The sequence below is a fragment of the Siphateles boraxobius genome, unplaced genomic scaffold, assembly GCF_051911475.1.
Source record: "Siphateles boraxobius isolate OS27281-9 unplaced genomic scaffold, OSU_SipBor_1 29, whole genome shotgun sequence".
Lineage (NCBI taxonomy): Eukaryota > Metazoa > Chordata > Actinopteri > Cypriniformes > Leuciscidae > Siphateles > Siphateles boraxobius.
The window spans coordinates 18,352,492-18,376,749 of record NW_027508908.1 but is presented as its reverse complement, the minus strand read 5'-3'; the positions used below and the strand labels follow the sequence as shown (position 1 = coordinate 18,376,749).

Below are 24,258 nucleotides of genomic sequence, written 5' to 3'. Positions count from 1 at the left end.
GTGTTAATTGCCACGGTGAGAAGCTGCTTGTCTGGACTAATGCCTTCCAAAACATAGTCAAGAAAACACACACACACACACACACACACACACACACATACACACACACACTACTACTAACGCCCACAAATACACAATTTCTCTCCAGATTTGTTGTACTATTAATAAGCCCAAATTCCAGTCCAGTGGGTTCATTCGAGACTGTGTGAAGGAGTGCTATAATCTTTAATTAGTACTGCACTTACCCAGCACTGGGTAAAGAGTCCATTGTTATAACAGCCTTCTAATCATACGTTACTAGCATGGTTATCGGAATTGCCCTATGTACACTTATATAACGCATTGTATAGCAATTTGTAGTGGTGTCTGAAACCAAAGTGGACATTTAGTGCACTCATTCAATCCCATAAAACGTCTCGGTTACGTATGTAATCCTCGTTCCCTGAGTAGGGAACGGAGACGTTAAGTCGGATGACGACGAACGGGGTTTCGCTTAGAACACCTATCGACTTCGAGTATTACAAAACGAGCCAATGGCAAAGAAATGCCATGGGTCTGCGGAATTTGCATAGCGTATCTCCGCCTTACTTCGTGGGTATAAAAGGAGGACGCCGGCAACATGCAGATATGTTTCTTCGCTGAGGAGCCAAGACTGAGCTCAGGCGATCCCCGCGGTACAGCGGAAAGTGGCAGGAAGACGTAACGTCTCCGTTCCCTACTCAGGGAACGAGGGTTACATACGTAACCGAGACGTTCCCTTTCGTTGTCACTCCGAGTTACGTCGGATGACGACGAATGGGGTTACCAGTCTAATCATGCCACCTTCTCGGCTGTCTTCCAGTGCCCTGCCTAAATCTGAGATCCTTGTCGTAAGATTGGCACGGACGAAGGACTCCTATCTAGCACAGGAATACCAAGATACACTGGGGAGCATATTTTAAGGGAAATATGCAATTATTGCCAACCCAGAGGGGGGGACTTAGAAAATACACTTATGAACCAAAGGGATGCATATGGAGAACACCGGGGTGTCCAGCCGCAGGTGGAATATTTCAACCCCAGGGGTGGCAAGGTGGCTTGCCAAGGGAAAGAGACATGCTCAGAGAGGCTTACAGTGGAAATACACATGTGGGGGTCGCTCAGAGGAGGGATCATGCACACGGGAGGGACCTAGCCGACGCACAGGCAATAGACACTGGCGCCGACGTCAGGAGTGCTGGAGGAACTCAGGGCTTTCGGGGAAGCTCACCTGAGGAAAATATCGCACGTATCCAGTCCGTGGAGTGGAATGGCGAGCAAGCGAAGACACCTGAGCGGATCCAGTACTAGCTGGTTGAAGCGAGTACATGAGAGGACACTGGCTCACTGGCTCGGAGATTGTAGAATCTGGCGAATGTGTTAGGTGTCGCCCAGCCTGCAGCTCTTCAGATGTCTGTTAGCGAGGCGCCATGCGCTAGAGCCCAAGAGGACGCCACACTCCGGGTGGAGTGGGCAGTCACACCAAGGGGGCACGGTCGACCTGCTGGTATACCAAGGCAATGGCGTCCACTATCCAGTGAGACAACCTTTGCTTGGAGAGAGCCTTTCCCTTCAGCTTCCCACCATAACAGACAAAGAGCTGGTCTGAGGTCCTGAAACACTGCGTCCTGTCTACATAGGCGCGGAGAGCGCGTACTGGACAGAGCAGTGCAAGGCTGGGTCTGCCTCCTCCAGGGGCAGCGCTTGCAGGTTCAACACCTGGTCCCGGAATGGAGTGGTAGGAACCTTGGGCACGTATCCAGGCCGGGGTCTCAGGATCACGTGAGAGTAAGCCGGCCCGAACTCCAGGCACGCTTCGTCAATGGAGAATGCGTGCAGGTCCCCTACCCTCTTGATGGAGGCCAGATCAACCAGGAGCGCTGTCTTCATAGACAGGAATTTAAGCTCGACTGATTGCAGGGGCTCAAATGGAGCACTCTTCAGGGCAGTTAGAACCACTGAGAGGTCCCAAAAGGGAACGAGAGGAGGGCAAGGCGGATTTAGTCTTCTCACTCCTCTCAGGAACCTGATAACCAGGTCGTGCTTCCCCACCGACTTACCTTCGATGAGGTCATGGTGTGGGGCAATAGCGGCAACGTAGACCTTCAGGGTGGAGGGAGACAGTCTTCGCTCCAGCCCCTGTTGAAGGAAGGAAAGCACAACGCTGATCGAGCAACTCCGGGGGTCTTCTCGGTGAGAAGAGCACCAGCTGACGAAGAGGTTCCACTTCAACGCATAGACGTGTCACGTGGACGTCGCCCTAGCGGAAGTGATGGTAGCCACCACCGCTGGTGGTAGTGTACTCAAACCTGCCTCGTCCCATCGAGGAGCCACTCGTGGAGGTTCCAGAGAGGGTGCCATAGGGTGCCCCGTCCCTGAGGAAGAAGGTTCTTCCTCAGAGGGATCGGCCAGGGAGGTGCTGTCGCGAGGAGTACTAGTTCGGAGAACCAGGTCCGGGCGGGCCAGTACGGCGCGACCAGAATGACATCCTCCTCGTCCTCCCTGACCTTGTGCAAGGTCTGCGCAAGAAGGCTCACTGGGGGAAGAGCATCCGTGCCGAGCGTGCCCTCGGTCAGGGAATAAAACTGGGCGCAATGGGTCGAGTCGTGGGAGGCAAACAGATCTATCTGTGCGTCCCCGAACTGGTCCCAAATCAGCTGGACCGACTGGGGATGGAGTCGCCATTCTCCAGGGAGTGGCTGAAGCCGTGAGAGCTCGTCGGCTGCACAGTTCAGGGCTCCGGGGATATAAATGGCATGAAGCGACCTCAGATGCTTCTGACTCCATATGAGAAGGTGGCAAGCGAGTTGCGACATACGGCGGGAGCGTAGACCACCTTGATGGTTGATGTACGCTACAGTGGCGGTATTGTCTGAGCGGACTAGTACTTGTTGGTTCTTGAGCACGGCCCGGAAGCGGCGCAAAGCAAGACGTACGGCCAGCAACTCGAGGCAATTGACATGCCAGAGGCGACGGGGTCCTGTCCAGGAGCCCATGGCAGCAAGTCCATTGCACATGGCACCCCAGCCCGTGGAGGAGGCATCTGTCGTTACAACAACATGCCACGAAGCTCGTTCAGGGGCACTCCGGCCCGTAGAAAACTGAGTTTCGACCACGGGGTAAAGGTCTGACGGAGACCGTGCGAACTGAATCGCATAGCCGAGCATGATGGTCCGCGCGACCCAGCGGGACAGACGGGGAAGCTCTAACCAGGCTCCCAGGAACTGAACCAGCGGGATCATGCGAACCACAGGCGTCCCCCCGGAGGGGCAGCGAAGCGGAGTAACTGGCCCAGACGTGGACGGCATAGCGGCCCGATGTGGGGGCACAGTTAGCAACCGCGCCCTGGCAGAGGGGACCAGGGGAGGACCAGGCTGGTCGTCCCGCGGGGGCCTGCTCTGCCAGGGGTCTGGCGACAGAGGGGGACAGGGGCGAAGCGGTCCGTGGACGGCACGCCGTGTCAACCACCTCTGGGACAGAGGGGGACGAGGAGAGCACGGCTTGTGGGCGGCGCTCTGTGACGTCCGAGAACTCTCTGTGCTCAGAGACGGGAGAGTCAGCTCTTTGGAGAATAAGGATTCTTCCCCGGCCCTCCCCCGGGGAAAGGAGTGGGCCTGCTACCAACTCCTGGAAAGAACTGAGTCCCATCTCTGAGGAGCCCATCTCAAGAGCGCCGCTTAACCCGGCGTGTAGCGGGGTGCGGGGCTGGAGAGGACTGTGGCGTCCGACCGCGGCCTCCAGAGCCGACCCGGGTGAACGGGGGGGGGGGGGGGGGGGAATGAGAAAGAAGAGTTTTTTTTCAAAATTGGTGATTTTCAATTTTTTGGAGAATCTGTTAATTGAAATCACGAAGAAGCCTCTCCATGTTTGAGATAGCAGTATTGGTATATTTAAAAGCTTACATTTTGAGGTTGAAATCGGCTTGTTTTCGGAGATTCTAGCATGCAGTAGGGGCGTGGCGTGTCATTGTCTGTGTGTATTTCCATACTGAATAACCCGGCGCTTTTGCCCCCGCCCTCCAAGTCAACCACATGGCTACTTATTATGCTGTGCTCTGGCCAGCTCTCTCTGATATCAAAATTCAATGAAGATGGATGCCGCAAAGATTGTCGCAGATGAGATGAACCGTCTGGCAGTTACACCGAAAATGTTTTCGCCGCACTTCGTGGGCTCGGGAAACTGAACCGGAGGTATGGGCGCAGCGCGCTCGCCCTCAGTGCTTCAATACGGCGGCTCGGCTCGCTGACAGCGGTGGCTGGCTGTTTCATATGTGACGGAGAATCGAAATAGAGGATGCAGTTAAGACCTTTGCTGCTGCGATGAAGGCCTGCCGTGCGTGTTTCTGAAATGTAAGTTAAGCTTCATTTGCTCTTTAGTCGTTATTTAAGATGCTGAACCTGCTGATGATATAATGTGCTTGCGGACATTTCATTTGTGTGTGTATACGCACATAAGAAAGTGGTGTAAAGAGATTTGCAACAGTAATTTGAGGAGGTGAAATGTGATTATTTGGAAAATTGCAGAAATGACTGCTTAAAGAAAAATGCCAGCAGGCATTTGCCTCCTACATAAACTTTAATATTGTTGACATTTTGGGCACACGAGCGTTGCGTACTATTTGCGCTATAGATATGTAGGCCTATGGCTTATTGGTCTTTGTTTGTTGTTGCTGGTTTTGCGTTATATGTATATGGCATATTGGTCTTTGTGTGTTGTTGCTGGTTTTGCGTTATACTGTATGTATATGGCATATTGGCCTTTGTGTGTTGTTGCTGGTTTTGCGTTATATGCAGGCTATATGGCATATTGGTCTTTGTGTGTTGTTGCTGGTTTTGCGTTATATGTATATGGCATATTGGTCTTTATGTGTTGTTGCTGGTTTCGCGTTATATGCAGGCTATATGGCATTATTGGTCTTTGTGTGTTGTTGCTGGTACGTTGCAAATAGAGGGGCAGCACAATTGTTTTTCGCCTAGTGCGGCAGAAGTGCACTCATTCGAAGTGTAAAAAAAGCTGTAAAGCACATGGAGGAGCTTTACAGGGGGTATGGCTTATCTAAATGAGATGTAAATGAGCCCTATTGTCACCCCCAGCAGCAGAGACAGGTGAGAACTGCACAATCTTTAGCTCGTTTTCTCCTCTTTGAGCTTTTTTAAGTGCCTACTTTAAAATGGCCACAACTTCTCCAAATATTATCAGATTTCCACATGTTACACATCGTTGGAAAGCTTGGATATTACACTCTCAGAATCTATGAATAACTCAAAATGCCCCAGAACCGACTTGTGTCCCTAGTTTCCGTGACTGGTCACATATCTGCATGTTGCCGGCGTCCTCCTTTTATACCCACGAGGTAAGGCAGAGATACGCTATGCAAATTCCGCAGACCCATGGCATTTCTTTGCCATTGGCTCGTTTTGTAATACTCGAAGTCGATAGGTGTTCTAAGCGAAACCCCGTTCGTCGTCATCCGACGTAACCCGGAGTGACAACGAAAGGGAACTCCACAATAACCAATAGAGATAAAACTCACTTTCATGTTTTTTTTTGTTGTTTTTTTCTCAGGACGTGCAATTAGTCACTGTGAGGATTGTGCTAAATTAATTCCAGCGTATCGCCAAAAGATGGCGTCCACAGCAGAATCATGCAGGTAGGTCCCTCATTAAATTGTCGGTTTACACAAGCTTGTCCTGTTTTGCTAATCATTACTACTGGAACATACCAGGTGAGTACTGTACATAACACAAATCAATCACAACCACACTGGTAAATATTTGTATCAGACACTTAGGTTCCCTTTCAGTCTCTCATGTTCGATCGTGAGCCTGTCATCTTCGAGTATTGATAAAACAAGCCAATACACACATTGGCGTGCAAGCTTTACATCCACGTTCCGCCCCGCAGCACGGGTATATATATGGAAGTGGATGCACGCACCGCTTGTCTTTCACTTTGGAGTGGATCGGTCTTCATGATGGTGTCTCTGAAGAGTGTTGATTCATTTAACGAGCGAGTGTGTCGGTGCTTTTTCTTGAAGTCTCTCCTGGTGCTGGTGATTCTACAGCGCGAGTGCAGTGGTGGTCGTGAGCTGTCTGAGCTCTCAACTGCTGTTTTAACAGCATTCCTTTTTGTGTTTGTTTGTCTGACAGCCGGTTGAGGGCTAAGAAAGTGAGTGCTTCACTGGTACAGGCTGCACCATCCCTGTCAGTGTTGCCGCACTCATTCCCCTGAGTGCTCTAGCACTGGTGGGAGTTTTAATTTCCTAAAAGAGCAACACGGGTGCGTTTGCGTCTTTTTCAAGATGTCATTCCACCCGTGCGTTTCTGGATACGGTCGTTCCCTGTCCCCCTCTGAAGATCACAATAGTTGCATCACGTGTTTGGGCTTACATCATGCTGAAGCAGCTTTTTTGGATGGTTCATGTTCCCATTGTGGGAATATGGCCATGTCAGTGTTGAGATGGAGACTCACCTTCATCCGTGAAGGTGGAGCCCTGATTACCACATCCCACCCTAGGGTGCCGTGTGGGATGGGTGATCGAAGGATCATAGTGATGGCTTCCCCGCCCGGTAGCCAATCCCTGTGGGCCCCTCACTCCTCTATCACACCGCAGCTGGTCGAGTCCCCCGTTGAACGCGCTGGTCCCTCCCTCTGTAATGGACCGACCAGCCGTTTTATTCAGGGTCCCTCCAGAGGACAGGATGCCAATTGCAGCATCGGAGGGTGAGCTGACCTCTGGAGATGACGACTCGGCTGAGTTATCTCCCTCTGGGAGTGTAACGTTGCCAGAGCCAGATCCAGAGATGTCAGCTATGCTGAAAGGGGCCGCCCAAGCTGTTGGGCTCGCATGGAATCCTCCACCGTGTCCAAAACAGTCTCGGTTGATTGATTGGTGTGGAAAACTTCAACACGTAATAATCTAGAATACCGTCTAACACTTGATGGCTGCTCTGTTAAGTCTTCGTCGTCAGTTAGGAACCTGGGTGTGCTCTTTGATACCAATCTTTCATTTGAAAGTCACGTGTCTAGTGTCTGTAAAACCGCATTTTTCCATCTTAAAAATATATCTAAAATTACGTCATATGCTCTCATTGACAAATGCGGAACAACTAGTTCATGCATTCATGACATCAAGGCTAGATTATTGTAATGCTCTACTGGGTGGTTGCCCTGCACGCTTAATAAACAAACTACAGCTAGTTCAAAAGGCAGCTGCTAGAGTTCTTACCAGAACCAGGAAGCACGACCATATTAGCCCGGTTCTGTCAACACTGCATTGGCTCCCTATTAAACATCGTATACATTTTAAAATATTGCTGATTACTTACAAAGCACTAAATGGTTTAGCTCCCCAGTACTTGAGCGAGCTCTTAACCCATTATAGTCCTTCACGTCTATTGCGATCTCAAAGTTCTGGCCAGTTGATAATACCTAGAATATCTAAATCGACTGCTGGCGGTAGATCCTTTTCCTATTTAGCACCAAAACTTTGGAACAATCTTCCTAACATTGTCCGGGAAGCAGACACAGTCTGTCAGTTCAAAGCTAGACTAAAAACATATATCTTTGACCTAGCATTCACATAACACTCTATAGACTTCTATAATTCAATATTAAGCTGCTTAGATTAGGTCAGCCGGAACTGGGAACACTTCCCTTAAATCCTGATGTACTCGTTACATCATAAGAAGAATGGCATCTACGCTAATTTTAGTGTCTTTGTTTATCCCGAGGTTTTCCCGCAGCCTGCCGGATCCAGGCCGTTTCCAGATCTGACGAAGGACTTTCGCCTGGACCTGATGACAATGCAGTGCTGAAGTGCCAACTAGCCTCTTCTTATGGAGGATCTCTATACCACTCTACAGATAAAGCGTTGTGGAATTTTTCGGTTCACGTACCTACCCAAAGTGATAAGATAAAATAAAATTCTGCATCTAAATTTATAGACAAGACAAGTAGTTTGTTTAGGCATGGTTTGTAAGGAATTACAAACCTGCGCATATATATTCAAACGCACATAACTATAGAATCAATTCTTAATGCGCATGTGAACGCCATCAGCGTCTATCACAGGTTCACATTTAAAGTCTTTTTAGAGAGAACGGTGTTGTCTTAGCTGCCCCTAATTTAATAACAAATGATCATTTAGACGGAAGTGAATCAATCAAAACTAAATTTAGCTGGACAAAAACATTTTTCAAGAGCCACTATAAAATCAAACCACACCTGCGCTTCATTAAGAAGAGAGAATATAAGCAGAGCAAGAGAATGAAAGGGTGAGCTAGTTCTCTACTGCAGGAAATGTTAATAGTGTGTTCGCTTTGTCTCTGCTTCTCCAGATTCAAGTGAGGATTAACCGATCAGCACTGGCCTTCTAAAGCTGGAAAGCCACAGACCTTTTCTGCACCTTCATCACTTCATCAACCTTTGAGCAGCATAATTCCCACGTTAAGATAGTACTTAATGTGCAATAAAAACCCTCCGGGGACGTGTGCACTGCAAGTCAGTTTGGTCTGTGTCCTCATTCAGCCCGCCACACAAGCCACTCATGAACATGCACGAGGGTAGCCCAGACCATACGCTTACAAGTGAGCTCAACACCACAACTGACCTCGCCCTCCGAGGTACGGCTGTTGTGTCCTGCACGATCAGTCTGGCGATGTCTACCTTAGTGGTCCAGGAGCACCATCGTTGGCTCAGCCTGGTTGATATGGCGGATGCGGACAAGGTTCGGTTCCTGGACTCCCCAATTTCCTAGAACTGCGCCCAACAGTTCTACCAGAAAGACTTGGGAGAATATATACCGTAACAATTATACATTTATTAACAGCCCAGCAAGCAATATTATGATATAAAGTTCTTTGGTGTAGGCCTCGTCCGTAGCTCAGAATCCGAGGGTACGGACTCTGCATTTCCTGCCTGAAGACGAAGGCAGGGGCGCAGCCGACCCCCTGGGAGGTATGGGAAGGGACCATCCTGGTGGTGGTGGGGAGGATGGAGGGAAAGGGACCATCTTGGTGGTGGTGGGGAGGATGGAGGGGAAGGAACCATTTTGGTGTTGGTGGGGAGGATGGAGGTAAATGAAAGCATCAGCATCTGCAAACTCAGACATGTGTAAGTACCAATCTTTTATACTACATATATTAGAACATGATTGGGTAGATGAGAAGGTAATAAGTGACGTAACAATTGAGTCTTCCCGGCAGAACTTATGCTAAAGCTTTCATTTCTGCCACAAAGACTCGGGAGAATAAATACTGTAACAACTATACATTTATTAACAGCCTAGCATGCAATATTATGATATAAAGTTATTTGGCGTAGGCCCCCTAAATAGCTCGCAATCCAAGGGTACAGACTCTGCATTTCCTGCCTGCAGACAAAGGCAGGGACGCAGCTGACCCCCAAAAATAGGTGGAGGAGTATAACAACCAGTCGTGTATCCTGTAGTTCCTAAAACATAGAAATAAAAAAAAAAAGAGTTAACAAAATAAATATGATGAAACATAGAATGTGGAATGCCTTATAGGCCGATTATTAAAGAGGGCCACTTTCATCATTGTCAGAAACGGTGGACCTGTAAGGTAGTCAAGTCAAGTCACATTCATTTATATAGCGCTTTTAACAATATGGACTGTTTCAAAGCAGCTTCACAGTGATAATAGGAAATTAAAGTAACAGAGATTGTTTTGGCTGTACAGCAGTTCTAGAATAAAGTTCTTGTCCAGCTAAAGTTAGTTTTGATTGATTCACTTCCATCGCAGCGATCATTAGTTATTAACTTAGGGGCCGCTAACACGACACCGTTCCAACAGAAAATTCTTTAATGACATCCAGCCGCTCATTTGCATAAAACAGTGCATGGTGGCTCTGAGAATTTTTTAGCGCTTCTGCGTAGCCACATGAATCAGAATTATCGCGACAACATTTTATCAGTACAGAGGTAAAGGGAAGGAGGCCTTCACAAGGGAGAGACTAGTGACACTTCAGGACTGCTTTGTCGTCGTGTCCAGGCGGAGTTCCTTCATAAGATCCAGATACGGCCTGGATCCGGTGGACTGCAGTAAACCTCGGGATAAACAGAGAGACAAATATTAGCGTAGACGCCATCCTTCTTATGATGTACAAAGTACATCATGATTTATGGGAAGTGTTCCCGGTTCCGGCTGATCTAAACTATGCAGCCTAACATTGAATTATATAAGTCTATAATGTGTTATGTGTATGCTAAGCCAAAGAGATGTGTTGAGTTTTTGAGTTTTAAAGAGATGAGTCTAGATTTGAACTGACAGACTGTGTCTGCTTCCAGGACAATGTTAGGAAGATTGTTCCAAAGTTTTGGTCCTAATTAGGAAAAAACTCGACCGCCAGCAGTAGATTTTGATATTCTAGGTATTATCAACTGGCCAGAATTTTGAGATCGCAATAGACGTGACGGACTATAATGCGTTAAGAGCTCGCTCAAATACTGGGGAGCTAAAACATTTAGTGATTTGTAAGTAATCAGCAATATTTTAAAATGTATACGATGTTTAATAGGGAGCCAATGCAGGGTTGACAGAACCGGGCTAAGATGGTCAAACTTCCTGGTTCTGGTAAGAACTCTAGCGCCTGCGTTTTTGACCAGCTGTAGTTTGTTTATTAACAAACAGGGCAACCACCCATAAGAGCATTACAATAATCTAGCCTTGATGTCATGAACGCATGGACTAATTGTTCTGCATTAGTCATTGAGAGCATATGACGTAATTTAGATGGAAAAATGCGGTTTTACAGATACTATTCACGTGACTTTCAAATGAAAGATTGCTATCAAAGAGCATACCCAGGTTCCTAACCAACAACGAGGACTTGACAGAGCAGCCATCAAGTGTTAGACAGTATTCTAGGTTATTACGTGAGGTAGTTTTTTGTCCAATAATTAGAATCTCTGTTTTTTGAGTTAAGTAGTAGGAAATTACTAGTCATCCAATTTTTTATATCAGCTATGCATTCCGTTAATTTGGTGAATTGGTAAGTTTCGTCAGGGCTTGAAGAAATATAGAGCTGAGTATCATCAGCATAACAGTGAAAACTAATGCCATGCTTCCTAATAATATCTCCTAAGGGTAGCATGTACAGAGTGAACAGCAACGGTCCTAGTACTGAGCCTGGTGGTACGCCATACTGAACTTTTGATCGATAAGACATCTCTTCATTTACTGCTACAAACTGATAACGGTCAGATAAGTATGATTTAAACCATGCTAATGCAATTCCACTAATGCCAACATAATTTTCGAGTCTATTTAAAAGAATGTTGTGGTCAATAGTATCAACTGCAGCACTAAGATCGAGTAACACCAATAGCGAGATACAACCACGATCGGATGATAAGTGCAAATCATTTGTGACTCTAATGAGAACTGTCAGTACTATGGTACGGTCTAAATCCTGACTGAAAATTCTCACAGATACCATTTCTTTCTAAAAAGGAACATAGTTGTGAGGATACTGCCTTTTCTAGTATCTTTGACAGAAAGGGTAGATTCGAGATCGGCCTGTAATTGACTAATTCTGTAGGACCAAGTTGCGTTTTTTTAACAAGTGGTTTAATCATAGCCAGCTTAAAAGTTTTCGGAACGTATCCTAGTGACAAAGATGAATTAATGATATTGAAAAGAGGATCTATGACCTCTGGAAGCATCTCTTTCAATAGTTTAGTCGGTATAGGGTCTAACATACATGTTGTCGATTTTGATGATTTAACGAGTTTAGAAAATGTAGGTACTAGAAAGTTAGAAAGTTTAAGTACTATGTGCAACTTGTATTATGCATTTATGCATTTTTATATTTTCTGCTGCTGTATTCACATTTATACATTTATGCATTTGGCTGACGCTTTTATCCAAAGCGATTTACATTACATTTCAAGATACACATTTTCATTCTTATAAGTTATTGCTTTCCCTGGAGAAAGAACCTATGACCTTAGCATTATAAGCTCCAAAGATCTATTGTTGGAGCTACAGAAAAGACGTGTTGAAAGAAAGCAAGGAGCTGGGGAATAGTGAACATTAACCGAGAATGAGGGCTAACATAGTTACATAGAGAAAAACCATTGAAAGCCACAAGCCGTGATAGACCACACAGAGCAAGGCCACGATGGACCACACAGAGCCAGGTCACTAAGGAGCACACAGAGACAAGGCCTCAATGGACCACACAGAGCCAGGCCACTATAGACCACACAGAGACAAGGCCCACGATTGACCACACAGAGACAAGGCCGTAACAGGCCACACAGAGACAAGGCCATGATGGACCACAGAGAGCCGGGCCACTATAGACCACTCAGAGACAAGGCCGTGATATACCGCACAGAGCCAGGCCACACTGGGCCACACAGAGACAAGGCGGTGGTAGATCGCACAGAGCCAGGCCACACTGGGCCACACAGAGCCAGGCCATAGTGGCCGCACAGAGCAGTGCCACGCTGAGCCACACGGCCTTGATAGACCACAGAGACAAGGCCGGCGATCAGCCACAACGGCCTCTGATGCCACACAGAAGTTGAGGTAAGACTGGACAAGGCCGCAAGTTCACACGAAACCAAGGCCACAAAGGACCACGAGACCACGATGCCATTTTTTTACATACAGACAAGTCAACGATATGGCCACATAGAACCATTGCCGCTAAGGGCCACAAAACCACCATGGCCATTTTTTACATACAGGACAATGCAACGATATGCCACAAGGCCACTATATGCCACACAGAGACAAGCCACACAGAACAACAGCCACTAGGGCACATAGAACAAATGCCGCTAAGGGCCACGATGCAACCATGGCCATGTTTTACATACAGGACGAGGCCCAGCTGACAAGACTGCTAATGACACACAGAAACAAAACACTCATAGTCGAGCCACTAGGCCACACAGAACCTAAGCCCTGAAGGACCATACAGCCAGCGATAGAAACAAAGGACAAGGCAACAATATGCCACAAGGCCATGGAAGACCACACAAAACCTATGCCCCGGAGGGCCACACTGCCACGAAGGCACAAAGGAAAAGACAATGATATGCCACTAGGATAAACAGAGACAACAGCAACTAATCCACATAGAGACAATGTCACGTTGGCCACTCAGATGATTAATACAAGCTTAAGACTATCGACAGTATAGATAGAGCATGACACCACCACCAGTTGTTGCATAGGGATTTACCTGAATCGTTACTGGAGAGCTTGCTGAGCTTCGAGGATGATTTTACATCGGGTCTTATATATTATTCGAATTCAGAGTAGGACCATCTGGCCAGGATCTTGATAGCTGAAGTAGACACAGGTTCCTGTCCTGATCCTGAAGGAGTGCCCAGGACACTCAGAGGGAGATAGACTGCAGCTTTTGAGGACAGTAACTAGATGAGTCCTGCACCATGCTTTAGAAAGAGGTGCTCTGTTAGGTAGGATAAATAGGGGGGAGTGGTCTGAGAATCTAGGATGGATTTTAAGGAATTTAATCATAGATGAGAAGGGACTGAACTATTATTAATTTTAGAAATTGTTAATGTGATTCCTGATCATTGAGAGTCATTGTTAGAGTGCTTAAGAAAGAGAGTAAAGAAATTAGGTGAGAAACATAAATTAGAAAAAAAGACCAAGGGCAAGATCGGAGTGTTTAGATTCTCAAGTAAATTCCCCTGGATGCAGGAGCCATGCAACGCTGTTAAAAAACGGCTACAATCTGAATATAAAAATAGGAAAAGAAGAGACCATTGAGGAGGGGAGGTAATTAAAAGGGCTCAAAGTTCAACTCTCAAAGTTCAAGCAATGGGATAATTTAATTTAAAGAAATTGCTTTTTAAGGACTACAACAAACACTGAGAGGGACTGCACGACATTCCTCCCAGTTTAGTGGCATCACAAACCCTAAAATTTACATAAATCCTGCCCCCGGAACATGATTTATAGAATATCTAGACTAATATAATATATATATATATATATATATATATATATATATATATATATATATATATATATATATATATATAATAAGCTAATCAGTGACTAGAAGATAGCTACGCATAAGCTACATAATTCATCAACTAACCATTTGGAAATTGAAGGAATACAAATTTATTAAAAGGTTTAATCTAACTTCTAATACTATCATATATAAACTGAGAAAGTTCTGTTTGTTGAAGTTAGCATTTCAGTTTAGGATGGTAAATGATATCAGCTGTGAAACAGTTTCCAGCAAGAGAATCTGGCAAATCCTGTTTTCTCCATTGTAAGTTAAATGAGTCTGATCACTGAAGCTGCGTTCCAAACCGCATACTTCCCTACTATATAGTATGGGAAAAAGAGTAGGCGAGCAAAAAAGTACGTTCGAATCCTCAGTATTCATAAAAGAGTAGGCGAGAATTACCTGGTTGACGTACTAATTATCGCGAGATTTGGACGATAGTGCGTTCCAATATGCCTACATTCCTACTATATAGTAGGCGAAAACAGTACGTGAAAGAAGCAGTACGTTCGAAACATCAGTATTCCTAAAAGAGTAGGAGAGAAGTTCCCGGATGATCTCCTGCTTTCGCCCAGACATTTGAGTGCTTTTCAGCTTGTACTCATCTATCCCAGGAGGCCATGCGAGAGGATACGATATAAAAAAGAACAAGAAGAAGTAGATATTTCATACTCAAACATGACGGAAAGGGTGGACGAGAGTGTTTTCAAATGTGAGTATTACAAATACAAACCAAATCGCATGTGTTGAACTAACTTTCTGTACAGTAAATTGTTGAACTGTTGAAGGTGCAAAGACGCTATATAATATGGTAAATTTGTGATTTTGCCGTAAATCACATTTTATTGGATAGAGGAGCTCCATAAGGACACATACGTCTTTAAACTGTATTTGCATACATTTTAAACCGTATACATCTGAAATACCATTACTAAATATTTATTCAAAATCTGGCAAGATTACTACGTGTAACTGATATTAAATAGACATCTGAGTGACGTGTGTGTACTATTGTTTAGGAGAATTCACTGTTGTTAACACTGTTTTTATTAGTTTAATGCATTTTACATAAAGTAACTAAACATAAGTAATATATTTCATTTATCCATTAGTACTGTTGAAAAATTGTTGAACATTTATGATGGATAAAAAGCTATTTATTAGCAACAACCTCAACATGTAAATGTAGTATTGAGCTCATAAATCACAGAGGTAACGTGAGTCTTGTCTGGATGTTACAGGGACGGATGAGCACACGCGGCTGCTTATCCGGTGGAGAGTGGCTCATGAAGCGCTCTTCACCGGAAAGCGTAATGCTGCCATCAAAGGCTTTGAGTGAGTATACAGAAATATTTAAAAATCAATTGAATACTTTATTTGCAGTACATTTCAATTATTGTATTTTCAAACAGAGATATAACTTTTTCATTCTTGATTTCTCTCTTGCTGCAGATCTTTTGTGGAGGAGCAGAGCCTGCAAGGCAGGGTGACGGCGGCGTTTGTTAAAAAAAAAAGGGAAAACCTGAAACAAAAATACAAAGTAAGATCATTTTGTTACTTCTAATACATAAATTAAATGATTAAATGATTAAATATTGTGCTGTTAAAATGACTGCTTTTGTATCATGCTTGTGCATTTTTGCAGGATCTGAAATGTCCGCAGACGGGGGTGAGCACTGAGGATGGAGAGCCCACAGCAGCATCCTGGAAGTGGTACACTGCCATGGATGAGGCAATTGGGGGCAGACCCTCCATCTCTCCTCCTGCCCTCGTTGCCTCATGTGGGCCGGATGCTGCTGTGGTCTCTTCATCCTCAGTGAGGCCAGAGCCAGCAAGAGCTAGGAAAAGGGCTATAGATGTGGAGGAGCTGATCCGGGACATGGAGGAGCGAGAAGAGGAGAGAGAGCGGAAGGCAGCTGAGAGGGAGGAGAGGCTGTGGAGAGAAATGGAGGAGAAGGAGGACAGAAGAGAACGGGAGAGACGAGAGAGAGAGGAAAGACAAGAAAGAGAAGTAAGAGAAAGAGAAGAGAGATGGCACCGGGAGGCAGTCGAGAGAGAGGAAAGGAGAGAAAGAGAAACCAACGAAAGGGATGAAAGGTTCCTTTCTGTTCTTCAGATGCTCGCCAAAAAATAAATTATTTGACAAAAAACATCTACTGATCTTTTGCACATTTGGGTTGATGTGAATTAAATTTGTGAATAAAAATGGGAATCTATATATAGATACGGTACTGATATATATATACACATAGTACTGTGCAACAACTACAAATGGTGGCCTAAGAATTTTGTACAATAATATGTATATAAAACAAACTATTTCTAGGCATTCACAGTACATTATAGACTTCTAGAAATTTAGTGATACTTTAAGATTGTAATCAAATTCATAAATTAAATATTTATGAAACGTTGATTAATAATTAGTGAATGTATGGTGTAATGTAAGAAGAAAAAACACTTTAAAACACTGGTTTTACTGGAGTGTATTATATGACTTTTAAAGGTTTACAGAGTTCATGCAAGGATCTTAAAGGCAGGTCATGGAGGGTTAAGTTCCAGCACACCTGTCAGTAAATTTCAAGTATTCAGTTATTAATTGGTTTAAATTGATTCAGGGGTGTATAATTAGGGTTGGAAAAACTCTGCTGGATAATAGCCCTCCATGACCAAAGCTGAACTTGAGACTGTTTACACAAATTAAACACAGTAAAATAGTGACTAAAGGGTTACTTAACCCAAGCAAATAAATCATAATAGTAATAATTCAATAGTCATTATTTACTCGCCTTGATGTTGTTTGATCCCTCTGTTTTTTGTTTTCCTGAACACAAAAGGTGATTTTGGTCAGGTTTGTACTGTTTGGTTTAATACAATATCAGTCAATGGACTTTCAGAAGCGTCATTAAATAATGCCAGGAAGCTTCTGAAAGTTGGGCTCCATTGACTGATATTGTATGAAACCAGCAGAACAAACTTGACAAAAATTCCCTTTTGTATTTAAACAATAAAAAACATTAAATAAGTAAATAGTAAACCGTAAACAATTGCTGTATTTATATGTTGAGGTGAACTAACCCTTTAACCCACCAAATATAAATTGTAGTAAATTTATGTATGCATTTTGCATTATAGTAATTCCTTGACAAACTAAGCAGCTTTGACCGTTTATGCCCATGACTGTTTCAAAAAATGCTTTACAAATATCAATCACATTTATGCATTTGACATATTTTTTATCGAAAGTGATTAACTCCATTTATTTACAGGGACAATGACCCTGGACAAAGCTGGAGTAAAGAGCCTTGCTGATTGACCAGCAATCTTCTTCTAACCAGTTCATTGGTTTATCCCTCTACACTACAAAAGGTTTTAAAGCTCTAACAAATATTTGCATGTAATTGTAAACCTATAAAATGACATTTGTCAAGAAACTGAATGCTGACAACATGAATTTTAAAACATTTTTATCTTTCTTAATGTTTTAAAGGTAGTCATGCTCATGGAGAGCCGGCACAGGGATGTTTGGAGCAGACACTGCAGCAGCCAGATTGTCCAGCACTTGTTCTCCCACTCTTGCTTCAAGGTTGTGGGGATCAGGGGGGCCGTCATCATGGTCTTCCTCATCCTCTGGCTCAACGATGTCCCCATTGGCTAGAGCGAGATTGTGAAGCACAGCGCAGCACGCAACAATCTCAGGCACGAAGGCAGCGCTCACCTCCAAGGCCTTGAAGAAAATGCAGCGCCAGCGTGTCTTCAGCATCCCAAAAGCTCTCTCCACGATGTTGCGGGCACGGGAGTGCTTGCTGTTGAAACGCGCCTGCACAGGATTCTGCACCGGCTCTCTGTACGGGGTGATGAGGCAGATGGGTGCACTCAGGCAAGGATAGCCTCCATCCCCGAGGATGCACTTGCCTGCAGGTGGATAAAGGCCGCCAGCATACACTGGACTGTTCCTCAGCACCCTGGCATCGTGCACAGACCCAGGATACCCCACAAACACATCAAGGAATTTCCCCCGGTGATCAGTGATGGCCTGGAGTTGGATGGAGTGAAACAGCTTTCTGTTGAAGTAGCAGTGGGAGTTATTTGCTGGAGGTTTGATACGGATATGACAGCCGTCTATTGCACCAACTGCTCTGCTGAAAGCTGGTGAGCCAGACAGCTGTGCAAATCCTGCTCCCACTGCCTCCAGGTCATCTCCGGTCGGAAAGCAGATCACCCTCCTCAAAATTCCCATGATGGCCTTGCTCACTCTGTGCACAATGTTATACACAGAGGTCTTTGGGATGTCGAAGGCCTGCGACACCACCCTGTAGGATGCTGCATGGGCCAGCCAGTGCAGGAACACAAGGACCTCAATCTCCCGTTCCCATCCATGGTCCGATTCCAGTCTGACTGCAGCAATCAGGGACCTGATGGACGGCAGAGACAGGCGAAGGTGGGCACGGTGGTCAGCTGCTTCATCAAGATAAAGCCGCAGAATGGGAACCACTCTATTGAGATGGCAGTATGATGTGGGGTTCACCGCCTGTAAATACATCATAGTTTGTTAGAACAAAAAGCTTGAATTAAGCAATGTTTCATATGGTATTGACTTGTATATGTATTTCTTTATAGTGATATAATATCTTTTATTCATTCATTTATTTTTATTCATGTTTCATATTAAATATGTATTCATGTTTCAATAAAATATTCATTTCATTAATTCTTGCATTAATCATTGCTTGAAGGAAATTGTATGTATTCAAATCAGCTGCATTTGTCTAGTGTGTATTCATACATCTATGTCATATGACAATACAACAGTTTGCTTGTTTTACCAAAATATATCATTTTAATTAAGAAAATGTTAAATAATTAAGTTGGTCAGCATTTGTCATTATTGTGCATACGTGTTGGGGTGGCCTAGTAATGCAATTCATTCTGGGGTAATCTTAATTTTTTAAGTAGTAATACTTGCTTTGTTTGAGTATAAAATCATCAGTCTTCACTAAAGGCGAGATCTCCGAGCAGCAGCCCGACGTCTCCTTTGTCCACACATTCGTCTAGCTATTGCAGACATGCCAACCATTTCAGACGCTGATGAAAACAGTTCTAGTTAGGTTGTACTGATGCAGTGAGATGTCGGTGCACCTGTTGCTCATAACTTTTAAATTGTTGCGCTTGTGATAACGTCATAGGTCACATGATAACGTCAACATGGCGTATGATGTCCGGATCGCATTCATACTCAACGAGATTTGGCTATGAAGTACCTACTCTTTTTGCGCTCGTTGAGTAAGTACTCATTGAAATTAAGTACCTACTCACTGAGTATGCGGTTTGGAACGCAGCCCCAGACTTTCTTTAATGGCTCTGGGATGGCTCTTGGAACCAGAGTTCCTGGCCACTATCAGCATTTGAATAGTTATGCTGATTCCATTGGATTGGTAATGCCCTCAGAGTAGGGTGTGTTCGTACTACATTTGCATGCTTTGTTTGGATTTGTCTCCACCTCCAGAAGTCCCTCCTCTTAAAATGCCTATAATATACCATGTAAAGTTACTTTAATTTAGACTTGATTGAGATGACTACAGCAACGAAATAAAGAACTTATACCTCAACAATCTCCTGGTCTGCAACTCTATCTTTTCTACACTTGAGAAGAAAAAAGGTTTTCAACAGATGGTGCCGTGAGCCGGATGGAGCTGAAACACCTGAATCCAGAACTGAATCTCAACAAAAGATTTCAACAAAGACTGAATTCCGGACTGAATTTTGAAACTTCAAGCTCAACAAAGATTTCAACAAAGAATTATCTTTCTGACTGAGTTCCAGACGGAATCTTTCCGTACAACTAAAGATTTGGTGAGTTTCACTCTATTCAAAGAACAACTGCAGACCAGTACAAATGTGTTTTCCTCTGCGCCGCCAGAGAAAAGAGTTAACAGACAGCTATAGAGTTTGCTAACTAAAGTTACCCTTTAAAAGTTTGCTTTTAGAGATGAAAGATATCCTCTGTTTTTGTCAGGCAGGGAAGTTTTAACATTAGCCTACATGTTAATATATTGGTTTGGTTACCCTCTGGTCACAGAGAAGGTTAGCATTACGTGCTAATAACATTTTGGTTTTATCCTCTGAATAGTCAGGGAAGTTGTTTGTATCCTCTGATTCAATCAGGGAAGATTAGCGTAAAGTGCTAGTAATTTGTGTTACCCTTTGCTCTGTCAAAGAAGGTTAACAATAGTTGATCTGTGTTAACAAGTGTACCCTCTGTTGATCAGAGAAGTTTTAGTGTTTTTGATTGTCTGATAAAGAAACATCACAAAATGATTAGAAGAAATGCTCGGCTGGTTCCAACAACGGAAAAAGGTGGTCTTGCGACCCCTTTGTGGTCAGATAGTGAATTTAAAACACTGTTAGGAGAACAAATTAACCTAATAGTCACAGAAAAAGTTAGACAAGAACTAACACAGAAATATGAGATTCATCCAGACAAGATTTGGTCGGTAGATGAGTGTAAAAGGGTGCTTGGAGCAAGTATCCGCAAAAAAAATGTGAAAGGGATATTATGCTGCCATAGAGAATTTAGTTTAGCAGTAGCTACACAACAGTCTCAGCATAACTCAGAACTAGAAAAAGAGAACAAAGAGCTACGTGCTAGAATTTCTTCTTTGACTAAGAAATTGAACCGCAACAAACCTATAGAAAAAAATGATGTAGAAGAAGTTAGTCAGCCGGATAACATTTACCCTGACTTACGAGCGTTCTTTGAAACAGATGCGGCTCTCCGCCCAGTAATTGATGTGCCTGTAAATTCAGTAAATGTGTGTGGTGCTAGAAAGAGATCGCAGGGAATTGAGGGAACTGAAAGTGTTCCTCCCAACTCTTCTGTTGTCCAAATCCAAACTGTTGCAAAAGCACTTGGACCTAAAGACATAGAGAGACTGTCCCAGAGCCTACCTTCAGCACGTAAACAGTTTTCTGAATTTAGAAGAACATTAATCAGCAAAATGCTTCTATATGACATGTCGTTAACAGAGGTCACACAGTTAATGTCACACATTTTAACTGAAACTGAATTCAACAGTTTTGAATCTGCCGTGACTTCTGAACTACAACATGCCAGTAGAAGTGATATGAGAGAAGGTGTTTTGAAAATCCTAAAGAATATCTTAGGTCCCAAAATAGATTGTTCTAGAATTACTAGCTGTGTACAAAAGAAAGATGAAAATGTGTGCGAATATACTGAGAGGTTTTGTCAGTCAGCCGTAACGTACAGTGGAATAGTGGATGACTCTGAAAGTGTGCTTGATGACAAAGGACCACTGATTCGTACCTGGTCAGATGGTCTTGTTGCTGAATACAGAAGAGCTTTGCCATTCCTAGATATAGCTTGGTCTAACAGAACTCTCAGAAGTAACTTAGACAGTTTGGCAGCATGGGAAAGAGATGCTGATGTTAAAGCCAAAGTGAGAGTAGCAGCAGCAGCTACATTTAGCACAACGCCACCAGTAAACAGGTTGTCTAAAAAAGAAGGCAAATGCCACTACTTTGGAAAATTAGGACATTGGGAGAAAGAGTGTAGGAAGACGTTGCAAGATACAAAAAGAAATGCTATGCATAATTCTGCTCCTTCTCAGCCTGCATACAACCCTGAAATAGTTCCGCAAGTGTCCACTGAAACTTTAGGATAGCTAGTTCAGGCTCTTCTAAGAGCACAAAAAGACCAGGAAAAAAACTAATTGTTGGGGCTGTGAGTAGCTACCTTTCACCTGTAATCCATCATAATGACAAAATAATTTTTGTGAAAGGTAGCATACAAGAGAAAGAAATTGATTTTTTGCTTGATACAGGTGCAGAGATTACAATAATTCCTACAAAATTGGCTAAAGGTTTAGACATACCGTACAAGAAAGCCAAACTTTCTTTAACTGGTGTAGTAGGTGAAGATTCTGTTTTGTATGAAACCCCGCCCATAGAGGTACAATTTGGCCCTAAAACTCTGACTACAAAACTACTATGTGCTCCATTAAACACAGGTGCAATTTTAGGCATGGATCTCCTGATACAGGTACATCTAACTTTAGACATGTCCTCAGAATCTGCTAGCATTCAAATTTCCTCAGCACAAGTTTCTACCAATAATGTAATCCCTCCAGAGTATGCTTTCTTACAGAATCATCCAATTTGGGCTAAAGACAAGGATGATTGTGGTTTGTTGACAGGTGTAGAACCAATAAAATTGACGGGGACTCCACCTCCGGTCACCAAACAATATCCGATCAATAAGGGAGCTATACAGGGGATCAAACCTATTGTAGAAAAGTTGCTGATGCAGGGAGTGCTAGTTAAAACCAATAGTCCCTGTAACTCGTCCATATGGCCCATCAAGAAATCCAATGGGACATGGAGACTTAGGAGTGGGACATAGACTACAGAGTAGCCAATAAAAATATTGATAAAATCACCCCTCTAGTGGCAGATCCTTCCACAATTTGTAATGGCATACCATTAGAGAGTAAGATTTTTTCAGTAATTGATATGTCTAATGGATTATTTTCTGTACCGTTGCACTCTGACAGCCAGCCATGGTTAGCTTTCACAGTTGACTATGAGCAATACCAGTGGACACGTTTGCCACAGGGATTTCAAAACTCCCCAACCATATACCATCAGGCTGTCAGACGTGATTTGTGTGACCCAGAATGTCCGGTAAAACAGTCCACTAAGATCCAATATGTCGATGATATTTTGATTGCCTCAACAGATCACGAGGTACATCAAACTGAATTGGCATCATTGTTGGACTATTTGCATAAGAAAGGACACAAATGCAGCTTTCACAAAAGCTCAAATGGCTAAAAAGCAAGTCACATTTCTGGGTCAAACAATTGGTGCAGGAAATAGATCCATTACACAGGATCGAGCGGCTTCAGTCAAAGCCATACCCCCGCCTACTACCATTAAAACACTCCGATCATTTTTAGGAACAGCAGGTTACTGTAGACCTTGGATTGAAGACTATGCCTCAATTGCACAGCCGCTCTATGACTTGTTGAAAGGCCATGGTAAAGATTCTGATACTGTTTGTATGGAAGAATGTCACCTCAAAGCATTCAATGATTTGAAGAGAGCACTATGTGAAGCACCAGCATTAGGAATTGCCCAAACTGATAGACCATTTGTGCTTTATGTCCATGAACATTTAAGCTTCATGACTGCATGTCTAATGCAAGATCATGGGGGCAGTTTACGCCCAATTCATTACTATTCTGGTAAACTTGACATAGTAGCTCAAGGTATGGGCCCATGCCTCAGAGCAGTACAGGCAGTGCATTAGCGCTTCAGGCTTCATCAGGAATGGTGTTAGGACAGTCTGTAAACGTAAGATGTCCGCACGCAGTGTCCGCATTAATGAATCAAGCAAAAGTCACTTCTGTCACTTCCTCTCGCTGGGGAAATTGGTTAGCAAATCTCACAGCCCCGAATATTGTCTTACAGCGTGCACCTGTCACGAATCCGTCCTCATGTATGATGTCTGCTATGACTGAAGTTTTGTTAGAGGATGAAGGAGAAATGACACACAATTGTGTTACGCTTACATATACACCTATGAGTGAAGTAAAAGAAACTCCCACAGAGAATTCAGAATTTGAGTTGTTTGTTGACGGTTCAGCTCAAGTAATTGAAGGTAACAGACGAGCAGGTTATGCAGTAACGTCCACCACGGAAGTGTTAGCTTCAGGACGTCTTCCAGATCATTTTTCAGCTCAAGCTGCAGAACTAGTAGCCCTAACAAGTGCATGCAAGCTAGCTTCAGGATCAGTTGCTAATATCTACACAGATTCCAGATATGCTTTTGGGGTAATTCATGATTTTGGTGTCATTTGGCAAACCAGACAGTTTCTAACTTCTGCTGGATCCCCCATTAAGCATGCTGAATTAGTGAAAGATCTAATGTTTTCCATGAAACTTCCAAAGAAATTAGCAGTGATCAAAGTGAAAGCACATCTCACAACTAATACTACGGAAGCTAAAGGTAATGCTCTTGCTGATATGGCAGCTAAACAGGCTTGTTTCTATGCAACTGTACAAGTGTGTTCAGGTAGTGCAGCACAGAAGACAATTATGCCTCCTGAATCAATAATTGATCTGTACAAAGACGTTCCTCTGTATGAAGCATGGACATGGTTAGACAAAGGAGCCACCGTGGATTCATCCGGTTGCTGG

The 24,258-nt window shown here is 43.8% G+C and overlaps 1 protein-coding gene across 1 annotated transcript in view; it reads left to right on the top strand.

Moving 5' to 3' along the window:
• LOC143753933 (uncharacterized) overlaps positions 1 to 16,198 on the top strand; it is a 379,044-nt gene extending 362,846 nt beyond the window's left edge. The window contains exons 2-5 of the mRNA XM_077246838.1: positions 14,655 to 14,752; positions 15,282 to 15,375; positions 15,493 to 15,580; positions 15,686 to 16,198. Coding sequence (XP_077102953.1) covers positions 14,719 to 14,752; positions 15,282 to 15,375; positions 15,493 to 15,580; positions 15,686 to 16,174 — 705 coding nt within the window. The 5' untranslated portion in view covers positions 14,655 to 14,718 and the 3' untranslated portion in view covers positions 16,175 to 16,198. The remainder of the gene's footprint in view (positions 1 to 14,654; positions 14,753 to 15,281; positions 15,376 to 15,492; positions 15,581 to 15,685) is intronic.
• The last annotated feature ends 8,060 nt before the right edge of the window (positions 16,199 to 24,258 follow it).